We start from the raw sequence: 24,355 nt of genomic DNA, 5'->3' as shown, positions 1-24,355 counted from the left end.
AGTTGAATGTAAAGAATTAAACAGTGTGTGCATGCTGATTAATTCATTGCAGCTTATTCAGTAGTTTTCACTGTTTTGCAGAAGATGAAGAAAACATGTCTGCTGTATTGTTATTGTCTGTCTACATGTGTTGCTGCATCATTTATTTCCAAATGTCTCTGTAAAGCATTTCTGCGTTGATTTCACTGCCACCGTACAGTTCCCATTGTAAATTTTTGCTCACAATTCAAAGCAAAAAAAAAATAAATTCGTCCTTCTGAGATAATAAAAGCTGTAAAACCAGAAATCAGGAATAAAACAAGGGGTATATAAAAGGACATTTACATTACCTTTACTTAACATGACAGTGCAATTGTACTATAACTTACTGGATTGAAAAAGAAAGCTTAATTTTGATTTTACATTTATAAAATTACAGTTTGTACTCTTGTGCCACGTTGCTTATACATGAGGATCAGTACTTTAATGCCTTAAAACAAAAAATTGTATGTGTCAGAAGTGGGATTCGAACCCACGCCTCCATTCGGAGACCAGAATACCCGTTTACCGGAAGGAGTTCAGTCCTTGAGTCTGGCGCCTTAGACCACTCGGCCATCCTGACACTGATGAGGACGGTTGCCAACATATCAGCTTTTATATGTTCCATAACGAGGTATGGACGGAATTCAACTTTTTTTTCTCTCCTCAAAACAAGTATGTAATACATTTGTGTTTTTAATGCCCCAAAGCGTAAACAAGCACACTTTTCCTTGTTACGTTAAAGTAGAAAACACCCAGTGCGCATGCGCTTGATAATTACACGTCATTTCCGGCGTTTTGCGATTATCCGGCCATATTCCACTTCCGCCGTTCAAGGGTATCTAACGCACCAGGCAAGGCGACATGTACAGATTCGCGAAAGCCGCCGTGAACATCACCGGTAAGACAAAGTGTCGTTACTGAATACATATTTATTTTATTTTATTTTTATTTTACATTGTTTAAAATTCATGCTATATTTAGGTAATTAGCGTTTGTACTCGAGTCTCCGCTGGGTCACCACCGCGGTCAGCGTGCTAACAAGCAAGCTAATGCCAACAACTACGTTTTTCACATGTTGTTTTAGTATTAAAGGCCTTAATTTTTTTAGTTAAGACTATATGTTGTATGCGTTTTTAGAAAGTGACATTGCTTGACACTTCATTGTGATTTTTCTGTAGAGTGGGAGTTGCAATTGTACGTAAGTCGGAACCGCGTCGTTGTTTACAACTAACGCAGCAGAAAAGTTTGTAAAACTGGCGTTTCTTCCTAATATAATGATACCTGAAGATTAAACTAAATGTTCAATGCCAAAACATGATCGTTCCACCACTGCTCCGTGACGTGCTCATTATCAGTAAATACTCCTATCTAAAACCTTTCCCCATTGAAACGATGTGAAATTTTGGTAGAGATTTTAAGTTGGCGAGAATCACGGAAGTTGATACAAATAATTTGCTATCGCAGCCCACATAAATTGATGTGACAGGGCGTATGTGGCCCCCGGACCTTGAGTTTGACACCATGCCTGTCGCTGCTCTTCGTTAGCCAGTCTAAAGTGTTTTCCATCTTATGTTAGCGTTTAACTAGCAGGGGCATTCCTCAGGCAAAGTGGTTTGAAATGCACAACATGTAATCCTCTTGCGTATTACTCCTGTTTTCTTCCAGGTCAAGCTGCACGGCAAGTGAGGCACGGATCCACCGCTCCACAGGATTTCCACTCCAAGTATGGCACCGGCATGTTGGTCGGCGGCTTTGCCTTCTGCACAGCTGTGTGGTCATACGTAAGTGTCACTTAATTGCGTCGATCGCAGTCGGGGTACTTTAGCGGGGTACGTGCAGTACAGAATTTTAAAATGTGAGTGAGTCTGCTTTTTTCCTCCCCTTCTGCAGGTGGTGACTCAGACTGGCATCACCTGGAATCTGTCCCCTGTTGGGAAGGTCATGCCCAAACCTTGGAGGGAGGCTGACGAGTAAAACGAAACAAAAAAAGCCGCCATGGTAGAGATCCAAACAAAAACCTTCTGGCTGTACAGACGAACAGTAAATATCTGCCTGTGTTTCAATATTGTCCCAATAAATTAAATGTGATTCTAGAGTTGTTGTGTTTTTTTTTTAAATTTATGTTTCAAGCTCTGTGAATGAACTGTAATTGTCATCAAACTTTATTTATAAAGCCTTTTTCATACATAGTGCAACACAAAATGTTTTTCATGCTTATAACGATCAACCCCCTCCCGCCACTTGTCCACACAGGTTAAAAATGACTATTTTAACAGTATCAAAATTAAGCACTTGGCACGCACAAATGTTGTTTCAGTAAAATGTGAGTGTTAATTTTATTTTCTATTACTACACAAGTTTTTAGGAGTAGCCGGTAATGACAAAAAAGTGCCTGTCTAAATTGAATGAAGAACTTTGAAATTCTCTTAAAACCTCTTCTCATATACAGTATATGTTTTGTGCCAACCAAATCATTACTGTTTACTTATATACGCTTTTAACCTGTAGCAATTTGAGAGCCAATGAAATGTATTATTGAGTGGCAAAACAATCCATATTGGTGAGATTAAAATATCCCTTTCCAAATGTAATAACCATACAATAACATAACTTTGTATTTTTTTTAACGACCACTGTTTTTAACTTTTTAATTCCGTGGCTCTAAAAATATGAATGCAATGTTTATATTTATATAAGTTGGCTAAAGCTACTGAAAGTTACTGAATAAATCTAGTTTAAAAAAAACACACACATTTGCCTTCTAGAAATGTAAAACGCGACGTTTGGCTACTTACCTTCCGCCTCAGGTGTGACGTCAGATGAATGACATCACGCTCGGCCAATCAAACCCACCGCCCTCTTTCCCAACAGCAGCCAATCACTTTGGAGGAGGGCGTGTCCTCATCCAACCTCCTTATCCCTGGTTGCTGTTAAGGTCACTGCTGTCATTCGGGAGCTAGCCAGCCACCGAAGCGGAGGCGACACAGCGAGGAACGTGACGTGCCGATCAACCAGAAAGGAAGAAGAAAAAAAATGTCTCTTTCTAACAAACTCACCCTTGATAAGGTGGATGTCAAGGGGAAGCGAGTCATCATGAGGTAAATCGCCTCACGGAAGTCTATTGGCGATTGGAATCGCTTGCTAGCTAACTCTTGTTTTTTGTATTATTATTTTTTTTTGTAATTTGTTCACGCTGTCGTAGCTTCATGAGTATTCTGACAGCTAGTTGTTGAATAGCTATTATAGCAACTAGTTTTAGAGAAATACAAGGTGGTGAAATAACAGGGGGCGTGAGGGTCCATTTTGACACCGGAAGTTAATTTTGTCGCATTTTAGAATCGTTCCACTACCGTGCTATTAATATTGGTGCAAATGGCGTTGAAGCAAGTACAATAAACCCTTTGAATATTGTCATTCTGCTACGTTAATGGAGGTGACACCCTTGTTGCCCTCCTAAAACGTAAAAAAAAATATATAAACGGCAATAAAATCAGAATGCGCCAGTATTTTTTTTCCATCAAATTCAGCCCTGACCAAAATATTTTGTCGTTTCAGCATTTTAACCGTATTATTTATAGTACTTATTTGAACTATTTCTTTTTTTTAATTTATTTTTTGAAATGAACATTATTTTTTCCATATAATTAATAGTAGCCTGGTGGGGCTTTGGCAATTAGTCTTGGATATGTCGAACATTAACAACAAACTATATCTGCATTAAATCTGTAATATCACTGACAGAAATAGATGCATTTAATTATTTGGCAGAAAATGGAAATGTGGTAGAATCTGGTGGGAAAACACTGAACATGTTAAATCTCACTATCTTCTAAATTAAACGTGGACATTGCAGAATGCCTGGTTTTGTCTTTTAATATAAACTTTACTGTAATGGGCTTTTAATGACTGTCAATGAGGGATTTTTCACCACAAAGGTTTCCAGGGGGAGTATTAGGAACTACATAAGAAGTACCAATGCAGTCTGATCAATTTTGTTGCTAATCTTTGACATTTACAAAACTAATAATCATCACCATACCCCTTATCACCCAAATAAACTTCTTAAATGAATCTAACATGCATGCTTTTGGAATGTGGGCGGAAGCACACGCACAGAAAAGCCCAAACGAGATCATGTAGAATCTCAATCCCGATACTGTGAGGCAGATGTGCTGCATGGATACGCTGCTTCCTATTAATAATTCATTTTTTACCCCCAAATGTCTTTTCATGGCTGTGTCTTCACGTTGGACTTGTCTGATTAGAAGGCCGCATTTGAACCTGACACCCACCCACTCGCCCACTGTGGAAATGTCAAAGGTTCCACATTGGCTTTCTCAGCCACAGGCAGCATAGGTCAAGGTTCACCGCAAAACGCACTTTGTGATACGTCTCAGCCGCGCGTTAGCTTCAAGTATATCACACCCAGGGCTTGCCCAAGCGTGTCTTTGCGAGCGTTTCATAAAAATGTGGGCCTGAATGAAAACGAGGCAAGGCGGGACGTTGCTATACCGACAATGGGGCAGAGCACCCAAAAATCTGCTCGGCTCCCCCCTGAAATGAGCTAACGTCTGCCCATTTGTTAGACCGGATCAGAAGCCAACAATGACATGGCTATCTGCCACTATCAAAAAGTGCTGCGTTTGTAAGGCGCTGGATCATCGAATGCACGCCCGAGGCTGCCAAAAAAAGCCGGTGAATAGCTGACCGGTGCGGTTCCAGACCAGACGATGCTTTTACAGTACGGTATGGCATTGTGCGCACGCTAGTGTCGGCTTATGGGCGCATCAGGTGGGGAGGAGGGAGTTATGTAATGCCGGCGTACGAGGGATGCGGCACGTGCTCGTGTGCAGTCAGGCCCGCATCATCGCAACTCTGCTATCATTCAGTTCAGTGATCAATTTAGGAAAAAGTAATCATCCTCATATGAGAAAAGGGGTGTTTTTAAGAATAACTTTTAATTTATGAAAATAATGTCATGAGTTTGATGAGTAAATGTCAAAAGACAACGGTAAAATCACACTGAGTTGCTCCCGTGATGATTCCATACATTCATCCGGTAGTACAGAATGTTCATCTTTTTTCTTGTGAAATGACTAGTCATATTACTTTTTTTTTAATGACTTAATTGTAATTTAACAAAATGCAGTACTTTTTCCCCATTAAAAAGTCTAACCCGTTTTCATCATGAAATTAGAACTTTCTCGTAATGTTATGAAGCTTCGATAATAACATCATTGCATTTTTTTCCCCCATTAAAAAGTCCGCCCCAAAAAAGTCAGTCTCCTCAAATCATAGGGTTTTATATTTATAGGTTAAAATAATTGTGGTTTTCCTATATATATATATATACAAAAAAAAACATTCACCTTTTTCTCTTAATGCTACTACTTTATTATAATAAAAACATCTGACGTCTGACATTTTCTTCCCTCATGAAATGATGTTTTCTCTCTTGATGACTTATCATAAAATAGTGTTTTCCCCATAGAAACGCTCAACCATTTTTTCATAAACAGTAAGGCATGTAATATAAAATCCTCATATATATATATATATATATATATATATATATATATATATATTTCAGCTATGGAGTCTTCTTGAGAAGGTCCATTTATTTTCAGCATTGTCATCTTTTCCTCCAGGGTTGACTTCAATGTTCCCATGAAGGACAAGCACATCACAAACAACCAGAGGTAGGAGTTTTTTGTTTTTGTTTTTTTCTTCACTGAGAAAGGTCATGACCTTCTAATCTTGTTTTAGGATCAAGGCGGCCGTCCCGAGCATCAAGCACTGCCTGGATCACGGCGCTCAGTCGGTGGTTCTGATGAGCCACCTGGGCCGCCCCGACGGGAACTTTGTGCCGGAGAAGTACTCGCTGGAGCCCGTCGCCGCCGAGCTCAAGACCCTGCTGGGAAAGTGAGAACATTTTTGACCTGACTAAACATCGCGTCGGCGGTCCAGGACCTTACACAATCCTCCATTGTGCAGGGACGTGACCTTCCTGAAGGACTGCGTGGGCGCCGAGGTGGAGGCAGCCTGCGCCAACCCGGCCGCCGGCTCCGTCATCCTGCTGGAGAACCTCCGCTTCCACGTGGCCGAGGAGGGAAAGGGCAAGGATTCTTCTGGAAACAAGGTGACGCGCCCGCTAGGTTGAATTGAAACGCACATATGAATAAATATGATATAAGGTAGGATAAATGATCAAGGCTAAGATAAATGCTGCTTCTGGGAGCTGCTGACATTTCTCCTGAAGGTCAGTGTTGCTTTTCCTGTCGTGAGAGGCCTGCTCGGTATGCAGCCTGCGTGGCTTCATTTCTACTGTACAAGTCTCTCCATCAGACGTCATTATAATATTACGTTATAAGTATCCACTGCATTGTAATGCTTCACTTTCACCAGCGGAAGCATCCACGGAGGGTTTAAAAAAAAAAAAAGTTAAATGAACATAAAATAATTCCATTTGTTTTGGGGGGGGGCTAATATTAAACTCTTAATACCAGTCATCTTTTTTTCCTTGTTAAATTACAACTTAAATGATACCTTTTTCCACATAATATAATTTATTTACGTTAAAAAAAATAATATTCAAATAAAAAAAAAAATAAAATAAATCTGATAATATTATGCCTTTTTGGGGTCCTGTTGCAAGTTAAGTCCATTGAAATTTGGCTTCTACTTCTGTAATTTATTCACGTAAAATGTATAAAATTTGACTTTCTGGTAATATGACTTTGGTGTCAAAAGTACAACTATTTTCCACACGATAAAATGTTCACATAAATTTAAAAAAATCCGGTAAAATAACTTTTTCTTGTAATATTAAAACCTTTCTTTATTACAATATTCATAGTTTTTTTGGAGTTCCTGCTCCCATGAATGTGTAAAAACATGTAGCGAAAGATGGTGGTTTCTCTGTGACACCTCCTGTTCTTGTGAAAACGTGACAGACGAAGGCCTCCCAGGAGCAGATCGACTCCTTCCGGGCGTCTCTGTCCAAACTGGGAGACGTTTACATCAACGACGCCTTCGGCACGGCTCACAGAGCCCACAGGTGAGCTCGCCACTGTGATGATCGACTGATGATGATGACGACGACGTCACGCGCCATCGTGTCCTCCCTCCAGCTCCATGGTGGGCGTCAACCTGCCCCAGAAAGCGGCCGGCTTCCTGATGAAGAAGGAGCTGGACTACTTCGCCATGGCTCTGGAGAAACCTCAGAGGCCTTTCCTGGCCATCCTCGGCGGGTGAGAGAAGCGCTTGACATTCGCTCTTGCTGCTCGTATTGATTTTCACGCTTGTCACATGCCGTCGCTGTGTTCTACTACTGACTGTTTGATGGGCTCAGAGTCCACTTGAACCCGATGCTTTATCTAAGTGTTATTTGTTCTCATTTTGCGTATTGCAATACAAGTCTAATAATCAATGAATAAAGTCTTAGCTGGAGAATCAATAATAATAAAAAAAACAACAATATCTGCATCAAATATTGAACCATCACAGTGTTGGTTTTTGGCCTTTAAGCCATTAGGCTACACCTATTTGCTTTTTTTTTTTTTTTTTTGCAGGGCAAAGGTGAAAGATAAGATCCAGCTGATCAACAACATGCTGGACAAGGTGGATGAGATGATCATCGGCGGCGGCATGGCCTTCACCTTCCTCAAAGTGCTCAACAACATGGAGGTGAGCGGATTGGAAAACAACTGCTTTACTCTCAACAGTCACGGGCCACAACATTAGGTAATTAAGTCCAAAACTAAAAGCTGTAGCCAACATTCTGTCATTGGGCCAGCAGGATACACAGCCAGAAAAGTGATTCCTTTTATTATAATCAATACAATTTGTTCAGGAAAAAAAAAAATCTCGGAAATGTGACCTTTTCTGCTCGTATTACAATTTTTCTTGTCTCGTAAAAATGCAACCTTTTTTTCTGCATAGTACAATTTATTCATCTAAAATTGAATGCAAAATTCAAGTGAAATAACAGTATTGTTTTTTCCAAATGATACAATAACAAAAAAAAAAAAAAAGTACTGAATCTTAATTCATTAGTAATCAAAAATCCAAGTGAAGTTTTTTTTTTCCTCTCTAAAGTAAAAGACTTTCTGGTAATCAACTTTTAGTATTGTAAGATTATGGATGAAGTAACATGAAGTAATTTATTCAGAAAAAGTTTTAAGTAAACTTAAAAACCCTTCACGCTCCACTTTGCTGCAGCTGCCCTTAGTCTCCTCCTGGATAAGAGGAGTCTCCTCACTCCGGGTGGCGAAGTAAAGGGAGGAAGACCTCGTTCTCCTCCATTGTTGTTTGTTAGTCCTTCCGACTGACGCGTTCCATGCACTGTGGATCTGCCACAGTAAAATGTTTGCAAAATGTGCTCTGGAATGACCTCTTAATGAACCTGCTGCTTCCTCAACCAAAAACCAGACCGGAACATTCAACGCAGCCGACCAGTCATACAACAAAAGAGTGTGTCCTTTGTCTTTAACGCTATCTAACCTCCTGGCACCAGCACCGTGAATTCAGAACAAGCACTGCATTCTATTGACGTCCTCATGTGTTTAAATGAAGAACCGCTATTTGCTTGGCCAGATAACTGAAACAGTCTCTGAATGGGACTGAATCGGTGTGGCAGTAAGCGAGATAAAGCAGGTTTGCAACACTTGCATTTGTACCCGCCAAGGTAACTTCTTACCACACTTGGAAATTGTCGTAAGCGACAACATTTTTCCATCCACCATTTTTTATAGCGCTCGCCCTCATTCGTGTCACAGAGAATTTAGCTATTCCGATTCCATTATGGATCACAAATCGGCGAAATGAAATACTCGATATTGTTCGTTTAAATAAATAGCATTTCTGTTTTCCTCTCGTCAGATCGGCAACTCCCTGTACGACGAGGAGGGCGCCGGCATCGTCAAGGACCTGATGGCCAAGGCCGAGAAGAACGGCGTCAAGATCACGCTGCCCGTCGACTTTGTCACCGCCGACAAGTTTGACGAGAAGGCCGCCACGGGCGTCGCCACCGTCTCCGCCGGCATCCCCGCTGGCTGGATGGTACGTAGGGGGACCAAGTCGGCTTTCCACCAAGTGGCACATGAGTGTGTTATTGTTGTCACGGTCTCTTCCGCAAGGGTTTGGACTGCGGCCCCGAGAGCTCCAAGGCGTACGGCGAGGCGGTGGGCCGAGCCAAGCAGATAGTGTGGAACGGCCCGGTGGGCGTGTTCGAGTGGGACAACTTCGCCAAGGGCACCAAGAACCTGATGGACAAGGTCGTAGAGGTCACCAAGTCGGGCTGCGTCACAATCATCGGTAAGAAGCACAAGATGCCTTGCGCGTACGGGGGGTCCTCGGTTTTTGGAGGTTTACAACTGCACGCAATGCGCTAGCTTGCGCAGCGGCATAAAACTTGGTCACACAGCACAAGAAGTTAGTTGATTTTGTTTTTTTATTGATAGCCCTTGAATTGTTTGTCATACAGTAATTTCTGGAAAATATAACTGAAAACAATAAATGTTATGCCTGACCACTCAGGTTTTCATTAAGGAATGGTACACGTATATATAAAAAAATTCTGCCAGGTATGTAAGTTTATGAGCACAATGTCTCCTGCATAATTCGCTGAAAAACTAATTAAACTTTTTTTTTTTTGTGCGCAGGCAAAATTGTCTCATGGAAAAGTGGTGCTTTGCCACCATCTTGTGGCATCTATAGGCAATTATAAATCGTAGGAACACAGTACATAGTAATTTGTGTCAGTGATATATCGCAACTGAGGGACAAGCTTTGTAGGTTGGGGAGGAGCTAAGTTTAGCCTGGGTTGTTACGGAGAGTCGAGAGTCATGTACACACATGCAGTTCTGGTGCATTTAAAAAAACAATATATATATATATATATATATATATATTTAATTAAAATCATCAATCCATTTTAAGGTTAATTTTGTAAGATGAGTTGAAATAATAGTTAAGGTTTTGCTTTATGGTATGGTGTTATATAGGTTGGGGTTTATTTACAGTTTAAAACTTGGCAATTTAATAAAATAAAATGTAAATACAAATAAAAAAATTTAGAGGTGGGGACATAAATTACACGTGGTTTTTCTTTGTTTGCGTTTACTAATTTGGGTTAAGTCGGCACAGTAGGAATGATACTCCAGCTATATTCACTTGGCGCATTATTTTTATTTTTTTAATGTAATCGATGCCTGTGTGATGTGCAGGTGGGGGCGACACTGCCACCTGCTGTGCCAAGTGGAACACTGAGGACAAGGTCAGCCACGTGAGCACTGGAGGCGGAGCCAGCCTGGAACTGCTGGAAGGTGAGTGGAAGAATAAAACTAAGATGTAAATTGTGGATAGACAAAAAAAAAAAAATGACATCGTATCAGTGAGGTTGTTCTCGTCGCCAAAGCGTCAGAGCTGTTAACGGTAGGCCCGGCAACTGTGTACGCTTACACAGTGTATCAGCACAGTGTTTGAAGAGAACAGCATTCTGATACTAACTCCGGAAGGTGGAAAATTGTTGAGGGACTTCATTACCCTCCATTCCATATCCACCTTTTTTTTTTCTTTTTTTTTTTTTTTGAAATATGATCAAATTATTTGATTAATCGTTGCAGCGCTAATACAAGTTACACAGACTGAATGGAACGATGTTCCCCAAGCTGACAAAATAAGTCAAATTCGTATTCCAATTAAAATTAACTTCCCAATCCTTAATGTGGTGTGCTTTTTCTAACTTGTTTGCTCTTTCAGGCAAAGTTCTCCCCGGAGTGGACGCCCTGAGCAACGTCTAAACCTCCTTCCCATCAACCCGCTGACGTGTGTGCGTGTGTGTGTGTGTGAGAGAGAGAGCGTGAGCGTGTGTGAATGTATTCTGAAAGGTGAGTAGCTACTAAAAAACAGTCTAGTGTTAACTCATGCGGACCCTGCATTAAAAAAAAATAATAATAATTAAAAAAAAAAAACCACACACACACACACACTCAGTGGGCAATTATGGCAGATCAATCTGTGACGAGTAGAACTTCTGCCTTATTGCAACACAACTCGAGGACTTCTAGAGTAGATGCATTGTGAAGGTGGAATGTTATTTTGCCGTGATGAAAACTTGACATCACTACAGATTTTAGACTGCCCGTGTTACGCTCCTCCAGTCATTCCCATGTAAATTATGTGTGATTAGTGGATATTCACAGCATCACTACTTGTACACATACATTGGGCATCGATATAAAGGAGCGTTTCATGTGGCGTTTGTGCACCTTCTGACGGTTCTGGTCGCCTGTTCAAGTTAATAAATGTCCCTAAAACCTTTCCGCTGCTCTTGTATTCCTTCTGAAACTGAAAGTCATTTTTCTTTGTTTGACCGGTATTTCACATTTATTGAGCAAAGGCACATACTTTACATTGGGCAGACCGTTGAACAAAAATGTCCGAAAAATATACAGTGGCGCCTTGAGACGCAAGTTTTATTCGCTCCGTGGTGGGAGTGTGCATTCCTCCATGACACCCCACCTTGGCCCAATCTATTGCATTGAAGAGGCGCTACTGTGCATCTATTGACCAGCCGCCACTGCGTGTCACCATATGTCGCTGGCATAGATAGATGAACAAAGACGCATTATTTGTAGTAAAGTGAAATTGGATCATTTCCCGTGGCACACCTATCTCTGGCGACAGTGTTTGGGAATCACTGTTTGACCACCAGGTGGCAGCCTGGTTATATGAGCAAGTGTCCTCTTTCACATCCACGTCAGGCTGCTTTTTCATTCTCGTACAACAGATCTGGTCCAAAGAAAAGAGGACACTTTAAAGTCAATAACTGTCTGTGGGCAGGGAGTGATGATGCGCTTACCATTCTCCAGCTGGTGAGCGTTTTGTGCCAGGAACTCGGAGTTCTCATAGTCGTCGGCGTCTGCGTGGCGACCGGGCAGTTTTGTTAAGTGCGAGACCTCGGCCTTAAATTGAAACGAATGCTGTGACGTCTCCTACCGTTGTTTATCAGCGCCGCGCCAACCACGTTTGCGTAATAAGTCACGACGGGATCGGCAACTGAAGACGAGATGTTAATGTTAGACTACATGGCCTTCAAGTGGTGTTTTTTTTATGTGCCGTACGGTATTTGAATGGGAAAGAGACCACCTTTCATCTTTAATGGCGTCAGCTCATTTTCATAAACTGTGACGGGGAGTGGATCTCTGCAAAGGCAAAACATTTTGATCCAGTGTGAGTGAAGGAAAGTGCTGTATTTCCTCAACTCATGGTTGCAGTGCACACCAGGCTTTTTTTTTTTTTTTTTTTAAAGGCAGAAGAGGAGGCTCTCCTTTGTACAAATGTTAACGTTTTGACCTTGTTTGAGTGAGCAGCTGTGCACTTGAGAGGAGGCCTTTATTTTTGCACAAACTGCTCACGTAAACAGTTTGACCTTGTTCAAGTAAGCGAGTTCAGAATTTCCTGAAGTAGTGGTTAGGGGAGTTTTTTTTTTTTTTTTTGGCTCAAGTGCGGCGAGTATCAGGCAATTTGTTTTCTTGAAAAGAAAAAGGAATGTTCCCATTTTCTAATGTTAAAATGTTGACATTGTTTAAGTAGAAAGAGAGCATATTTCCTCAAATAACGGCCAATGTGGTTTATTCGCACAACGATAAAGAGTAACGGGTATTTATTTGAGAGGAAGCCTTTATTTTTGTATAAATGCTTGCAAATTCTTTTTTTCCATTGGGGTGGTAGACAGCTGTTTGAGGCGAGGCATTTATGATGAACAAAGGTCACTATTTGTCACATTAGATGTTGATGAGAATTCAATACTTACACATAAATATGTTCCCAACTTCTGGGTGGTGATCCAGCAACAGCTCCTAAGCGGTATAATTGTTAAATGGGTGACACAGCTCTTGACAGATAGAAAACAGAAGTCTCGTAAAGTGTAGTTTTCCAAGATTGTACAAAACTCACTTGGACAAACGTCCTCACTGGAAAATACAAACAAAAACTGTTAAAAATAGGGTTAATTGATTGATAGTTGTGATTTAATTTAATGTGAAAAGCATACTTTGAGGATGTGATCATTTGATTGGTTTTGGTGACTGAAAAATGAAACCGTAATTTATTAGAATGTCCCAAAAACTGAAATGTTTGAGTAGAAATGACTCGGATAATATAATAAAAACCCATTATACATGGTATGGTAGCAGTTGGAGGATTTACCTCTTTTGGATTGCATTACAGCAAATCTGCTCCCCTCACGCTGGCTGTCAAAAAGTAAATATGTCACTATTCATGTAGTCTATATGACTAGAATGTGTGTCACAAAATCTGATACTTACAATGTGTGCGGGTTGTATATTTGAGCATCTTCGTGTATGGTCTCTGTGGGGGAAAATAGACAAAATAATGCAGATTTTAGTGAGATTTGTTGCAAAACCTATTCATGACAAAATGGGTTTGTTTATTTTGGGTTTTTTTTAAATGAAAACATGCCAAAACTAATATTTTCAAGCCAGTAGCCCCAAAAAGGAATAAACTTAAAAATTAATTCAAAACAAAAATATACCAATGCTTTAAAATGGTGAAAATCTTTTTGGGGAGAGGTTTGCGTATTCATACAATACCATGTGCAGAAATGCAGAAAAGCATTCGACCTAGTGGTGATCCCTGGGGTACGTCACAGTTCATGGATGCTTTTAAAGATGTTCAAGATGATGCAAGTAAAATCTATCTTATAATGCCGATTTTGTCCATTTTAAGGCATGCAGGGATCTCGTTTGACGTGCGTCCCGCGTTGGAGACCCACAAAAATTAGCAGGGACGCATGAAGCATATTCATTCTGCGTCTGTAGACGCATGGTTTTAAGACATGTCTTGTGTGTGTGTGTGTTGGTAAAGAGCTTCCACACACAGAGAATCAAAAGTACGAATCATGTCTTGGTGCTAGCCAATCGGAGGCAGAGTAGGGTGAGTTATTGTTGCATACAATGGACACGGGAGTTTTTTTTTCTGGACTCTGTAACACCTGCCACACCGCTCACGACGGCAGATAGAACACAGCATGCCAAAACGTGCCAGTGTACTCTCTTTCTGGGTCAATATAGTTTTATACAGTAGTATATAGTTTACAAATAATCAAATTAGATTTTTCATTTGTTGGACAATGACATCTATTTCAGAATAACGATTCGATTGACTGATTGGGAAGTCATTTGTTATTGTCAATGTGAATAGCAACTGGAGTTTTAGATGGTGAGGTTAAGCGCTAGATTCATGTTATCCTGATTCTCTTCCTCAAATCTGGAAAAACAAGAGGCCTGGGATTGATTCCTGAGGTGTGCCACAGATCATAAATCCTGTGAAATATGGGCAATTGTGTAGGGCAATAAAAGCATAATCAGTATAACAATGCCAAAACAAGACATTTATCTGAAAATATATTGATTGGTCATGTCCCGATTCTCTCCCAAAAATTTGGAAAAGTAAGAAACCTGGGCGTAATCCCTGAGTTAGGCCTTTGTTCATAATTGCAGATTAAAGATGGATGATTAACAACAGTCCAAATTTAAGATTAAGAAATTTATTTTAGTCCTCATCCTGATTCCAACACAAATCTGGAAAATCAAGGGCCCTGGGAGTGACCCCTGTGGCATGCCCCTGATCGTAAATACTGTTAAAGGATGTGCAATCATCAGTACTGAAAAGAAATATAAATAAAACCAGTCATATGCCATTTTTTTTCACATTTAAGACAACAAAAATGGTTTTGATGTTTGATTATTGAATTGAAATTATTTATCCTGATTCCCCACCGTAACATCCCAAGGCCTGGTTCTTCGAACTTACTGGACTTTCTCTTGCATCTTAGACACAGCAGGCCCAACAGACTCAGCGAGGCCAGCGACGCAGCAGTTGCTACCGCACACTGCACGCTGGAATTTCCCAGCATACCTGAAAGCAGCACTTATTAAAACACTGTCCTGTCCTTGCAGGTTAAAAAAAAAAAAAAAAAAAAACATGATCTGCAGTCTTTTTTTTTTCCTGTAAACTATACACACCTGTGCCTCCAGGAAGTGGTTGGCCAAAACTCTGAGAGTTTGCGGTCAAGTGCCTTAAAACAAAAGCACGGTAAACTATTCTCATTATGGAGTATTAAATTAACATTTATTACCGTGCTTGTCAGTGGTGCAAGACTGCGCTAAGAGGTGTTTCTAAAGTTTTTGTTGCACTACAAGTGTAAAAGTGTATTTTGTCTGACTGAACAGACTATTAATGAACTTAATTAGGGGGAATAATTCATCAGCACTTCAGCTAGTTAAAAATGAGCACAAATACTGACAGCCACCAGTAATCTATTTGACAGTGACGCTCGGGATTAATTATTTCCTGAAATCCATTTTCGTGCGCCTCATTTTATTTTCATATTTTACTTCTTAAAGTAATATATCATGCTCATGTCTAAATTCTCCTTAATATTGAATGCGTTCCTGTGTAATTTGTACAATATCATTTGAACTGTATTAGTGACCCACTGAGCCTTTAAAATGCCTCATTTGTGTAATTTGCCATAACGAAATAAGCAATTCAAATTAATACAGTACAGGACAAAAGCCAACTAAGGCCAAATCCAAGCATTCTACTTCACAGTACTGAGCATTCCATTAATTAAAAACGGAATATTTGGGGGGAAAATATAAATTAAAAAATAGCCATTGTATTTGAAAATATTTTGGGGGGATTTATATATATATATATAATTATGAATTAGTCTCAATGATTTTCACTTATGTAATCAGGTTTTATCATTTGCAGTAATTTAATATAAAACACATTACAAAAGCCAACTAACAAAACGAAAAGGAAACGTTTATTGTATTAATTACATGATAAAAACAATACATATTGTTGGTGGGTGAAACTAATTGCTTGTTTATTTAAAAAAAGTCTTTTTGTTTGTTTATAATTATTGTGAATTAGTTTTGTATATAGTATCACGTCAGTATTTTTTTGAACTAATACTGTTTCTGTGATCCATGAAAGTGATTTTCATTTTATTTTCCTGTTTCAAGTCATTTGCAATACTATAATTACTGAAAGTAATTAAATTTAAAACATTATATGATAAAGCAAACTAAACTAACCAAAAGCAAAACCTGAGTTTAGTAATTAAAGGATTTCAAAGGGATTTTTCTGAATAAAACATTAAACATTGGGTGAGTTGCGCCTACGTAAGTGTGGAAGTAACTTTTTGCATTTATTAAAAAAACAACAAAAAAAGATTTTGTGTTTGTTGATAGTTATGAATTTGTTTGCTTATCTCCCCCCCCCCCCCCCCCCCAAGTAAAACCAATGCAACAAATGCAAATTTTATGTCAACTATTCCATTTCTATGTGATCCAAAAAGTTATTTCTAATTTTCCACAATCGTTTTTTTTTTTTTTTTAAATCATCTGTTTCCATTTGATAATTCAATAAGCATAATTGTGCTTTTTAATCTCCTTTAAACTAATTTTGTCTTTCCCAAGTAGAATGGGTTTTTGTTTCTGCTTCCAAAGTGAAAACCACACACACACACATATATCCACATTAACAAATGATCTAAAATCCAACTTTGTCACTAAAATAAAGAATTATTACAGCAATATTTGCATGGTGTTTGCTGCTGCGTTACCTTTGGTGGTCCAGCTGGTCTCCTTCCTGCGTCGGCTCGAGTCGACAGCAGCGGTGAAGCGTGTGTGTTGGCTTCCTTTTACGACAACTTGTCACATCCGTCACACATTCAAGACACACTGGAAACTTCAGCGCGAACCACAAAATGTTTTTCATTTCAAGTGGACACACAAGACAAAGTCAAAGATGCATTAAATGACACTTAGTTGTAGCTACTGCATTGTCTACAGCTCAAGTCCACAAGTGGTAAAGTCGATTGTTGATTGAACATGACTTGGGATATGAACTCGCCTGTTTACATCCCACAGTGCATGTCAGAGCACAAAGCAAGCACAAATTCAATGGAATTCTCTGAACACCTCTAAAAGGGAATTTTATTATTATTACTGTGTGTGGCAAAAGGGCAGCGATGTCAGCAGAGCATTATTTAGTTTGACCAAATTTGGAAACATTCTGGAAAAAAAAAAAACTTGTCCTATGTTGTCATTATGGGGTGTTGCATGTAGAATTTGGAAAATGAGTCCATTCCATTCTGCAACATTGCTGTGAAATTGCGTGACCGTATTTTACGCTGATAATGGACGACCCCATTACAAATGGGGCTGTGGCCCATTTTGAGGCCCCAAACGCTTACTTTAGACAACCCTTCTTTAAAATGAAACTCGATCAAACATTTAAATCTTAAGATCGCTTACAAATCATGCAGAATGCATTTAGGTTCTCCGTAAGAACTTAATGAGTTATAATACACCATACTATTAGGTGTTTCTAATACTTTTGTCTTTGTGTAACTATCAACTTTCAGTATGATGGGGTACAGTTCTACAATATAGTAAATAAACCAGCTGTCTAACTGAGTATTAATACATTTAAACTGAATTTCATCTTGGACTAGCTAGATAGCTTGCAATTCAATTTAGTACGTTCAGGTATTTTACAGTACTGTTAACATTCAAATCATTAGCAACGCTACAGGCGAGGGAGTTAGCAGAGGTAATTTTCCCCAAATGACTTGCAGATATTGTTGCTAGCATTTAAATACAGACATAAATGACTCGGTGTAACATTTTAAATACACTCTTAATAAATGTAATTCTAGAATTGTCTGCGTCATAGCTAGCACCATAGATATTACGACTAGAATAACCAGCGCGCTATAGCAGCACGGCTGCCCAGACGTGTCTACGTGGCGGCCATGTTCGGGAGGTCGACGTTCCCGTCAAAGGCAATGCATGGACATTAAAATTAAGTCGTAACCGTGTTCATTTCGCCACCGATTTTCACGAGGTTTACTTTTTTGTCAAAGCTAAAGCGTGTGCTATCAATACAGTACATATGTAAAGCAATAAAAGTACTGTTATCTATGAATGGTCATTCCCAGTTCCCTTGTTGTGATTGTATGGCGTTGTCTGCATACGGTTGTTCTTTCGTTTTTCGTGCCGTCCACACAGGTCGTGCGCGGATGACTTTGCCCTTACTAGCTTCGTGTCGCTGTAGGCACGTAGCTCATATTCGTGGCTTTGACGCGCTTGACGTGCTGACGTAGATCATTGGCGCCGTTGTCGTACATAGGAGAGAAAACAGCTAAATGAAAACACCCCCAACCCCCTTAAAGTAGCTGTGGTTTAACATCTATTTAAACGAGGCCCGGTTGAATGACACCGGTTCCGCATCGTATGAAACAGTCGTGTGTTAGTGTAGCTTCTAGGTCGACTTGTTATCATTAGTAGTAGTAGTGTTGTTGTTGTTGATGCTCGGCAGCGGATGCAGCAGAATGGTGCGAGCAGCTCCAACGGCTCCGAAGGCGGCGGTGGTGGGGAGCGGCAGTCTCCGTCCCGCAGCCCCCTGCTGCCGGCGGCGGCGACGACTCGGGTGAGACGCTTCATCCAGGAGCGGCGAACGCTGCCGCTGCCCAAAGTTATGGTGGTGTTTTCGGCCGCGGGCGACGCCGATAAGTCCAGCGATGCCATGGCCGCCGCTGCCGCCGACGACGACTCACAGAAGCCGGTGGCGACCGGCGTCAACCGGGGCAAGCCTTCCCGCTGCCCGCTGAACGCCGGGCAGGAGCAGGAGGTAGGCCGCTGGTCCAATATTTATCCAAAAGGTTTTTATTTCTATTTCATTGCGACCAATCCACGGATAACGGTGATGAATGACGTCATAACAAAGCGCCAAACGGGTTTGTTTGGCTGGAAATGATTGTTGACGTTGGGTGGCTACGTTGTGATTGGCCCACACTGGGTCACGTGATTGCAGACCTAAACATGGAAGTTTAATCCCTCTCTTCCCACTGAGAACTTCAATGTAATGTATCCTAATGGAAACTGTTTCTAACATATTCAGCAGTTTAACATAGCAAAAGCGAAATTGTTTAGATTTCCTCCGTGGAACCTAACTAATAATTACAGATCGAGCCCTGCCACAAATAGTGAAAAAACCGTAAGTAATTGAAATGTAGAACAAAGGATAAATAATAATGCCAGAATATAAAGAATTGCGGTATACAATACAGCATATGGATACTGCACATTGTCTCAATGCACATTGAATATTGCTCAGTAGACTTCCTAAAACATTGCATTATAGGATAATTATTTAGAGACATTGACAATCAGGCCTTTGCTGATTGTGGTCATAAGGGAGTAAAAGACAAACATTACTCTTAAGACACAAAACACAACAGGATAATTGATTGGGACCATCTTTAGACACATCCGACAATTGGGCTGATTGGCTGATTTGAATCGGAAAAGAGAGTAAAGATGTTCACATTTGGTGCGTACTTACTGTATATGACACGCTCCTCTTTGAGGGCTTTATTTGCGCAAGTTGTGGTAAAAGGTTATGATCAGATCCTGTTAATCACATTATGAAATTTAGGAGGGTGTCATTTCGTTGCAAATGTTCGCTTTTAGCGCCTGGGTTTGGTCCACTGTTGTATGTTACCAACAATGCATTTATGACTATACTTCCTTTTTTTTTTTTTTTTTTTTTTCCTCAAGTTTCCCGAGGTGATCTCTCTGAATGTGGGGGGCTCCCACTTCACCACCCGCCTGTCCACGCTGCGCCGCTACGAGGACACCATGCTGTCTGCCATGTTCAGCGGGCGCCACCACATCCCGCGCGACGCAGACGGCCGCTTCTTCATCGACCGGGACGGTGCCTACTTTGGGTGAGTTGCGCCTATGTAAGTGCAAAAGTAACCTTTGAACCTTCTAAATGAGTGTAAAGACGGGTTAACTACTGTGAACTAAATCTAAAATAAAGGATATTGACTGCTTGAGGTAGTCGTCTATGTAACTGGCGCCGGCTGCCGACGTGGGTTTTGATAAGATCCTTTTAATCGCGACGAGACCTGCGGTGGCCGCCCGCCACGTTGCCCTCCGTCACGCGGCAGCGGAAAGTCAGCGGAAACTGGCTGACGAGACGCAGCCAGTCGGAAATAATGGCCTGCTTCTCGCAAGCTCCTCCGCCGGCGCCGCGGGCCTCGTTCCATTTCAACGTAGCTCTGATGACATCTTTGCCGATGTCCACGGGATTTGCGCCAGTGGAACAATATACACACGCTGTAGACAAAAATCACTCATGTCCACACCTATGGACAATTGAGAGTCTTCATTAAACCTAACAAACATGTTTTTGGAATGTGGGAGGAAGCCAGAGTACCTGAAGAAAACCTCTAGTTAGAGATTAGAACCTGAGCAGTTACATAATCAAGAGTCCTGTTATATTTGTGCCATTAATTTAGCTGTGTTTGCTTAGAATTGGTTAGTTATAATGCATTTAATCATTTTTATTCTTTTAACCTTTTTTTAATTAAATAATTGTTTAATTGATTTATCATAAATAGTCAAATACAAATTATTAATAAAATGAACAATTTTATGGATACTTTTAGCAATGTTTTATTGATTTTGTGAAATAATTGAAATTGACCACAGTTAAAAATTCGATTTATTAATAGGCTAAACTATTTTAAAACTCTTCAATATACATATAAACTTGGTTTGACCAAATCTACAAGTGCCCTGGCACTGCCCATTTGGTTGTTTTCAAAATCAAATATGGCCCTTGAGCAAGAAACCTTGCCCACCCCTGTGCGAACCGTTCCCCTGCACTCTCTCGTGTTCATAGTAAAACGTGAAAACCCTCCAGAAAAATGTTTTTTTTGACGACCGTAATTCACGTTGCATCATTTTTACTTCACATTCTTAATTGTCATATAAAGGAACAAGCAAAACGCACAGGATTAATCCTTTCATGCTCACTGAAAAGTAGTACTTTGGGAGTTCAAGTGCGCTTCACTTGAACCCTGGTTACAATAGAAACTGAAATGTACAGTGGGATAAGGACTGACCCCTGCTGTGATTAGCGAAAATCCGCCTACTATCGACGCCCCTCTTTAAAAGGGGGTTGTCATTGCCTATAAATGCCACAAGATGCAAAGCAGAGAGTATCATAAAACACCAACACCATGCATCTAGCATGTACATAATCCTGAACCCATGTTACATAAACTGTATTCAGTAATAGTTACATTATTCAACATAAACCACCCTTACACGAGTCTCATCAATAGTACATTTCCAGACAATAATAAATGTTAAAGAGTGCGGGATTCACTGTATAAAAATTGGTGTAAAGATAACTCTATCCACTCTGTGTCAATGTAAACAAAAGCTCGCAGTGGATCCAATTGAGATTCTACCGTGTTTGGTCTGCGTCTCCTAAAGGGACATCCTGAACTTCTTGCGCGAGGGCGAGCTGCCCCACCGTGAGCGAGTGAGGGCGGTGCACCGCGAGGCGCAGTACTACTCCATCGCACCCCTGCTGGAGCGCCTGGAGGACACGCAGCCGCTCACCGGAGAGAAAGTGCGACAGGCCTTCCTCGACCTGCTGCCCTACTACAAAGGTAAGCACGCGGATGCTTCCTGTCTACAGTTTTTTTTATGACGGGTAGTCTGTGTTTCTCAACCGTTTATTTATTCAAGCCACTTATATTAGAACAATGTAACGGTGCACCACCAAATAAGTCACAAAAAGTACTGTACATACAGTTGTCACCCACTCTTCGCAAATAGCCCAAGTTCGCGAGTAACCCACTCATCCAGAAAAGGGTTAAAATGGCAAAATGGCAGTAAAGCACTACTTTTCTATTCGACAGGCCTATGGCTTGCTCAGGCCAAAGCAATAAATGTATGACTGTGGCACAATCTTGTGGCGTCTTGGTGCCAAGGTACTATGTTGAAGTGAGTTGAGGAGCTACGTTTGGACAAAAGCAGCGGGTTTGCGCCACCTTGTGGCATCTTGGTGCCAAAATATTATGTTGACTTGAGTTGAGGATCTTAATTTAGACAAAAGTAGTGTTTTGCCACCATTTTCTAGCATCTTAGTGCCAAGGAACTATGTTGAAGTGAGTTGATGAGGTTCCTCTAGACAAAAGTAGTGCTTTCCTGCCATCCTGTAGCACATTGGTGCCAAGGACCTATGTTGAAGTGAGTTGAGAAGCTTCATTTAGACAAAGGTAGTGCACCATTTTGTAGTGCCCTGGTGGCCATGGAACTATGTTAAAGTGAGTTGTGAAGCTTCATTTAGACAAAAGTTGTGCTTTACAGCCATCCTGTATGAAATTGAATTACTGTTACTATAAACCTTTAAATACTAAATTAATTTCAAACTTTGTAAATCAGTTGTATTTAACAAGTAAATTAGTTACATTGTTCACGATGCTGTTAAAAATAAATGATTGTTTTGTCTTTCCAGACAATCTGGAGCGCATCGTGGAGATCGCCAAGCTGCGCGCCACGCAGAAGAAGGCGCGCTTCGCCAAGCTGAAGGTGTGCGTGTACAAGGAGGAGATGCCCATCACGCCGTACGAGCGCCCGCTCTTCAACTCGCTGCGCTTCGAGCGCGCCGACGGCAGCGGCGGCGGCGAGGCCAAGCTCTTCGAGCACCACTGCGAGGTGGACGTCTCGTTCGGGCCGTGGGAGGCGGTGGCCGACGTCTACGACCTGCTGCACTGCATCGTGGGCGACCTGTCCGAGCGCGGCATCTCGGCCGAGCAGCAGTGCATCGGCGTGTGCGACAAGCACCTCATCAACCACTACTACTGCAAGAGGCCCATCTACGAGTTCAAGATCACGTGGTGGTGAAGGCGGACTTTGAAGTGGACTTCAACGCGGCGCACTTTGGAGTTTTGTATCCAAATTGCCTCTTTTGTTGTGTGCTTTTTCACTAACGGCAACTTACATTTCAGAGCACGTAATTGGAGTAGAATGGAACTTCAAAGCCAAATAATGCCGGACTTAAAACTTTTCGTTGACATTAATGCGATATTCACTGAGATCAGGGTACACACATACTGATAATCGGGCCCAGCATTTCAGCATTGAGTATTTCCCCACTCTTCTGATCAAAGTCAGCAAAGGTGAGAATGTCGGATGGGTCTGAAAGATTATCCTGAGGGATGGTGTAGGGTGTGTTGAGAGAGAATGTTTTTCCCCACCCTGACAATCAAAGGCAGAAAAGGCCCAATTGTCAGCTGTCACTAAAAGATTATCCTTAGCAGTGGCTCACTTGCATGAGACCAGACCGCCCCCTCAAAACAGGCTAATTTCAGCGAGATTACAAAAACAAGTGTACCGTAATGCCTTGATTCTTAGGGCACTTTAAAGCGTGATTTGGGATTAGTTTTAAATTGTGCAAAAAGAAAATGCATACGTCTCCTAAAACTAAATCTGCTTAGGTATGTCCATGGCTACATTTTCCCATATATATATATATATATATATATATAAATATTTAAAAAAAAAATTTAAAAATTCACCATTTCTGGACTTGATGAATTGAAATTTCAGCACTGCCCCCTGAGAAGGTTTCCGGTGGTACTGCTACAATTAGTCCATTACTAATCTTCCAATAGAGGGAAATACAACGTGGGCAATACTCCCCCATTCCTGGAGTAAGTATGTATGGCCATTTGAATACGGTACATATTTAATTGTGCAACAATTTATTCTGTTCTACATGATTTTCAATGTGATCGGACGTGGTCACTCGGAATGTTCTAAACTCCTGTTTCCGCACCAGCTCCGTATGCATATAACTCAATTTCCCATCATGAACTTCTTTAAACAGCAAACTTGCCTCAAATGATTCCAGATACGATTAATCAACCATGGATTTAACATTGACGATGAATGAGCGGATCGTGATGCCATCCCTGCTACTACAACTTCACTCTTCTTATTTAAAGTATTCCTCTCTGCATTCCACTCTTTTTTTAAATTTATAATATCGTACATGCAAAAGTTGTGAAGTAGGGCTAATGCTAAGCTAACAGGGCCTTCAGCGTCCTCGTACTTGATGACGTCTGAGCACCTTGTGATTGTAGCCGAGATCGACGTCGTATATCTTTTGTACCTCAATGCTATGAAGTATTAATGTTCACTTTTTTTTTTTTTATTGTCGTGGTCATAGCAATACTTGTGTTCTTCATTATACTGTATCACCTTATTACCTAAAATATCTGTTGGCTTCTAGGAAGCTGTAGTCCTCAAGTTTTTTTGTTTTTTTTGTTGCTTTGTATTGTACTATTTTATGACTGACACAAATTATACTAAAATATATATAAGAATCACTCGTTGTGCTTAAATGGCTGACTTTTTTTTAT

General features: G+C 40.7%; 4 protein-coding genes and 1 non-coding gene across 7 annotated transcripts; 3 read left to right on the top strand and 2 right to left on the bottom strand.

Moving 5' to 3' along the window:
- Nucleotides 1–490: 490 nt before the first annotated feature.
- On the bottom strand, nucleotides 491–601 carry trnal-caa (transfer RNA leucine (anticodon CAA)). Its single transcript has 2 exons — nucleotides 564–601; nucleotides 491–536 (listed from the first exon to the last, which is right to left on the bottom strand). It is a non-coding gene; the product is annotated as a tRNA-Leu (tRNA).
- Nucleotides 602–774: 173 nt separating this feature from the next.
- On the top strand, nucleotides 775–2,116 carry LOC133467747 (cytochrome c oxidase subunit 7B, mitochondrial). The gene is made up of 3 exons (XM_061752961.1): nucleotides 775–919; nucleotides 1,687–1,802; nucleotides 1,912–2,116. The coding sequence occupies exons 1-3, from the start codon at nucleotides 883–885 to the stop codon at nucleotides 1,993–1,995; spliced, it is 237 nt and encodes a 78-aa protein (XP_061608945.1). The 5' UTR covers nucleotides 775–882; the 3' UTR covers nucleotides 1,996–2,116.
- Nucleotides 2,117–2,954: 838 nt separating this feature from the next.
- Nucleotides 2,955–11,343, top strand: pgk1 (phosphoglycerate kinase 1). The gene is made up of 11 exons (XM_061750775.1): nucleotides 2,955–3,119; nucleotides 5,670–5,720; nucleotides 5,788–5,943; nucleotides 6,016–6,160; nucleotides 6,975–7,078; nucleotides 7,152–7,271; nucleotides 7,593–7,707; nucleotides 8,902–9,081; nucleotides 9,159–9,336; nucleotides 10,248–10,346; nucleotides 10,783–11,343. The coding sequence occupies exons 1-11, from the start codon at nucleotides 3,055–3,057 to the stop codon at nucleotides 10,821–10,823; spliced, it is 1,254 nt and encodes a 417-aa protein (XP_061606759.1). The 5' UTR covers nucleotides 2,955–3,054; the 3' UTR covers nucleotides 10,824–11,343.
- Nucleotides 11,344–11,359: 16 nt separating this feature from the next.
- Nucleotides 11,360–18,243, bottom strand: si:dkey-183i3.6 (LAT2 domain-containing protein). Of its 3 annotated transcripts, XM_061750785.1 has the most exons (12): nucleotides 16,685–18,243; nucleotides 15,072–15,124; nucleotides 14,860–14,964; nucleotides 13,353–13,395; nucleotides 13,234–13,277; nucleotides 13,079–13,112; nucleotides 12,982–12,998; nucleotides 12,839–12,884; nucleotides 12,172–12,227; nucleotides 12,022–12,081; nucleotides 11,885–11,944; nucleotides 11,365–11,814 (listed from the first exon to the last, which is right to left on the bottom strand). In XM_061750785.1, the coding sequence occupies exons 1-12, from the start codon at nucleotides 16,837–16,839 to the stop codon at nucleotides 11,783–11,785; spliced, it is 705 nt and encodes a 234-aa protein (XP_061606769.1). In that variant the 5' UTR covers nucleotides 16,840–18,243; the 3' UTR covers nucleotides 11,365–11,782. The 3 variants fall into 3 exon arrangements, with proteins under 3 accessions (XP_061606770.1, XP_061606769.1, XP_061606768.1); XM_061750784.1 differs by having other exon boundaries at nucleotides 11,365–11,944; XM_061750786.1 differs by lacking the exon at nucleotides 15,072–15,124 and having other exon boundaries at nucleotides 11,360–11,944; nucleotides 13,234–13,273.
- A 190-nt stretch (nucleotides 18,244–18,433) lies between these two features.
- Nucleotides 18,434–24,324, top strand: kctd7 (potassium channel tetramerization domain containing 7). The gene is made up of 4 exons (XM_061750783.1): nucleotides 18,434–18,756; nucleotides 19,686–19,855; nucleotides 21,417–21,595; nucleotides 22,447–24,324. The coding sequence occupies exons 1-4, from the start codon at nucleotides 18,448–18,450 to the stop codon at nucleotides 22,833–22,835; spliced, it is 1,047 nt and encodes a 348-aa protein (XP_061606767.1). The 5' UTR covers nucleotides 18,434–18,447; the 3' UTR covers nucleotides 22,836–24,324.
- The last annotated feature ends 31 nt before the right edge of the window (nucleotides 24,325–24,355 follow it).

Source organism: Phyllopteryx taeniolatus, chromosome 17 (assembly GCF_024500385.1).
Source record: "Phyllopteryx taeniolatus isolate TA_2022b chromosome 17, UOR_Ptae_1.2, whole genome shotgun sequence".
NCBI classification, from domain to species: domain Eukaryota; kingdom Metazoa; phylum Chordata; class Actinopteri; order Syngnathiformes; family Syngnathidae; genus Phyllopteryx; species Phyllopteryx taeniolatus.
This window is presented reverse-complemented; position numbering and strand designations above follow the sequence as displayed.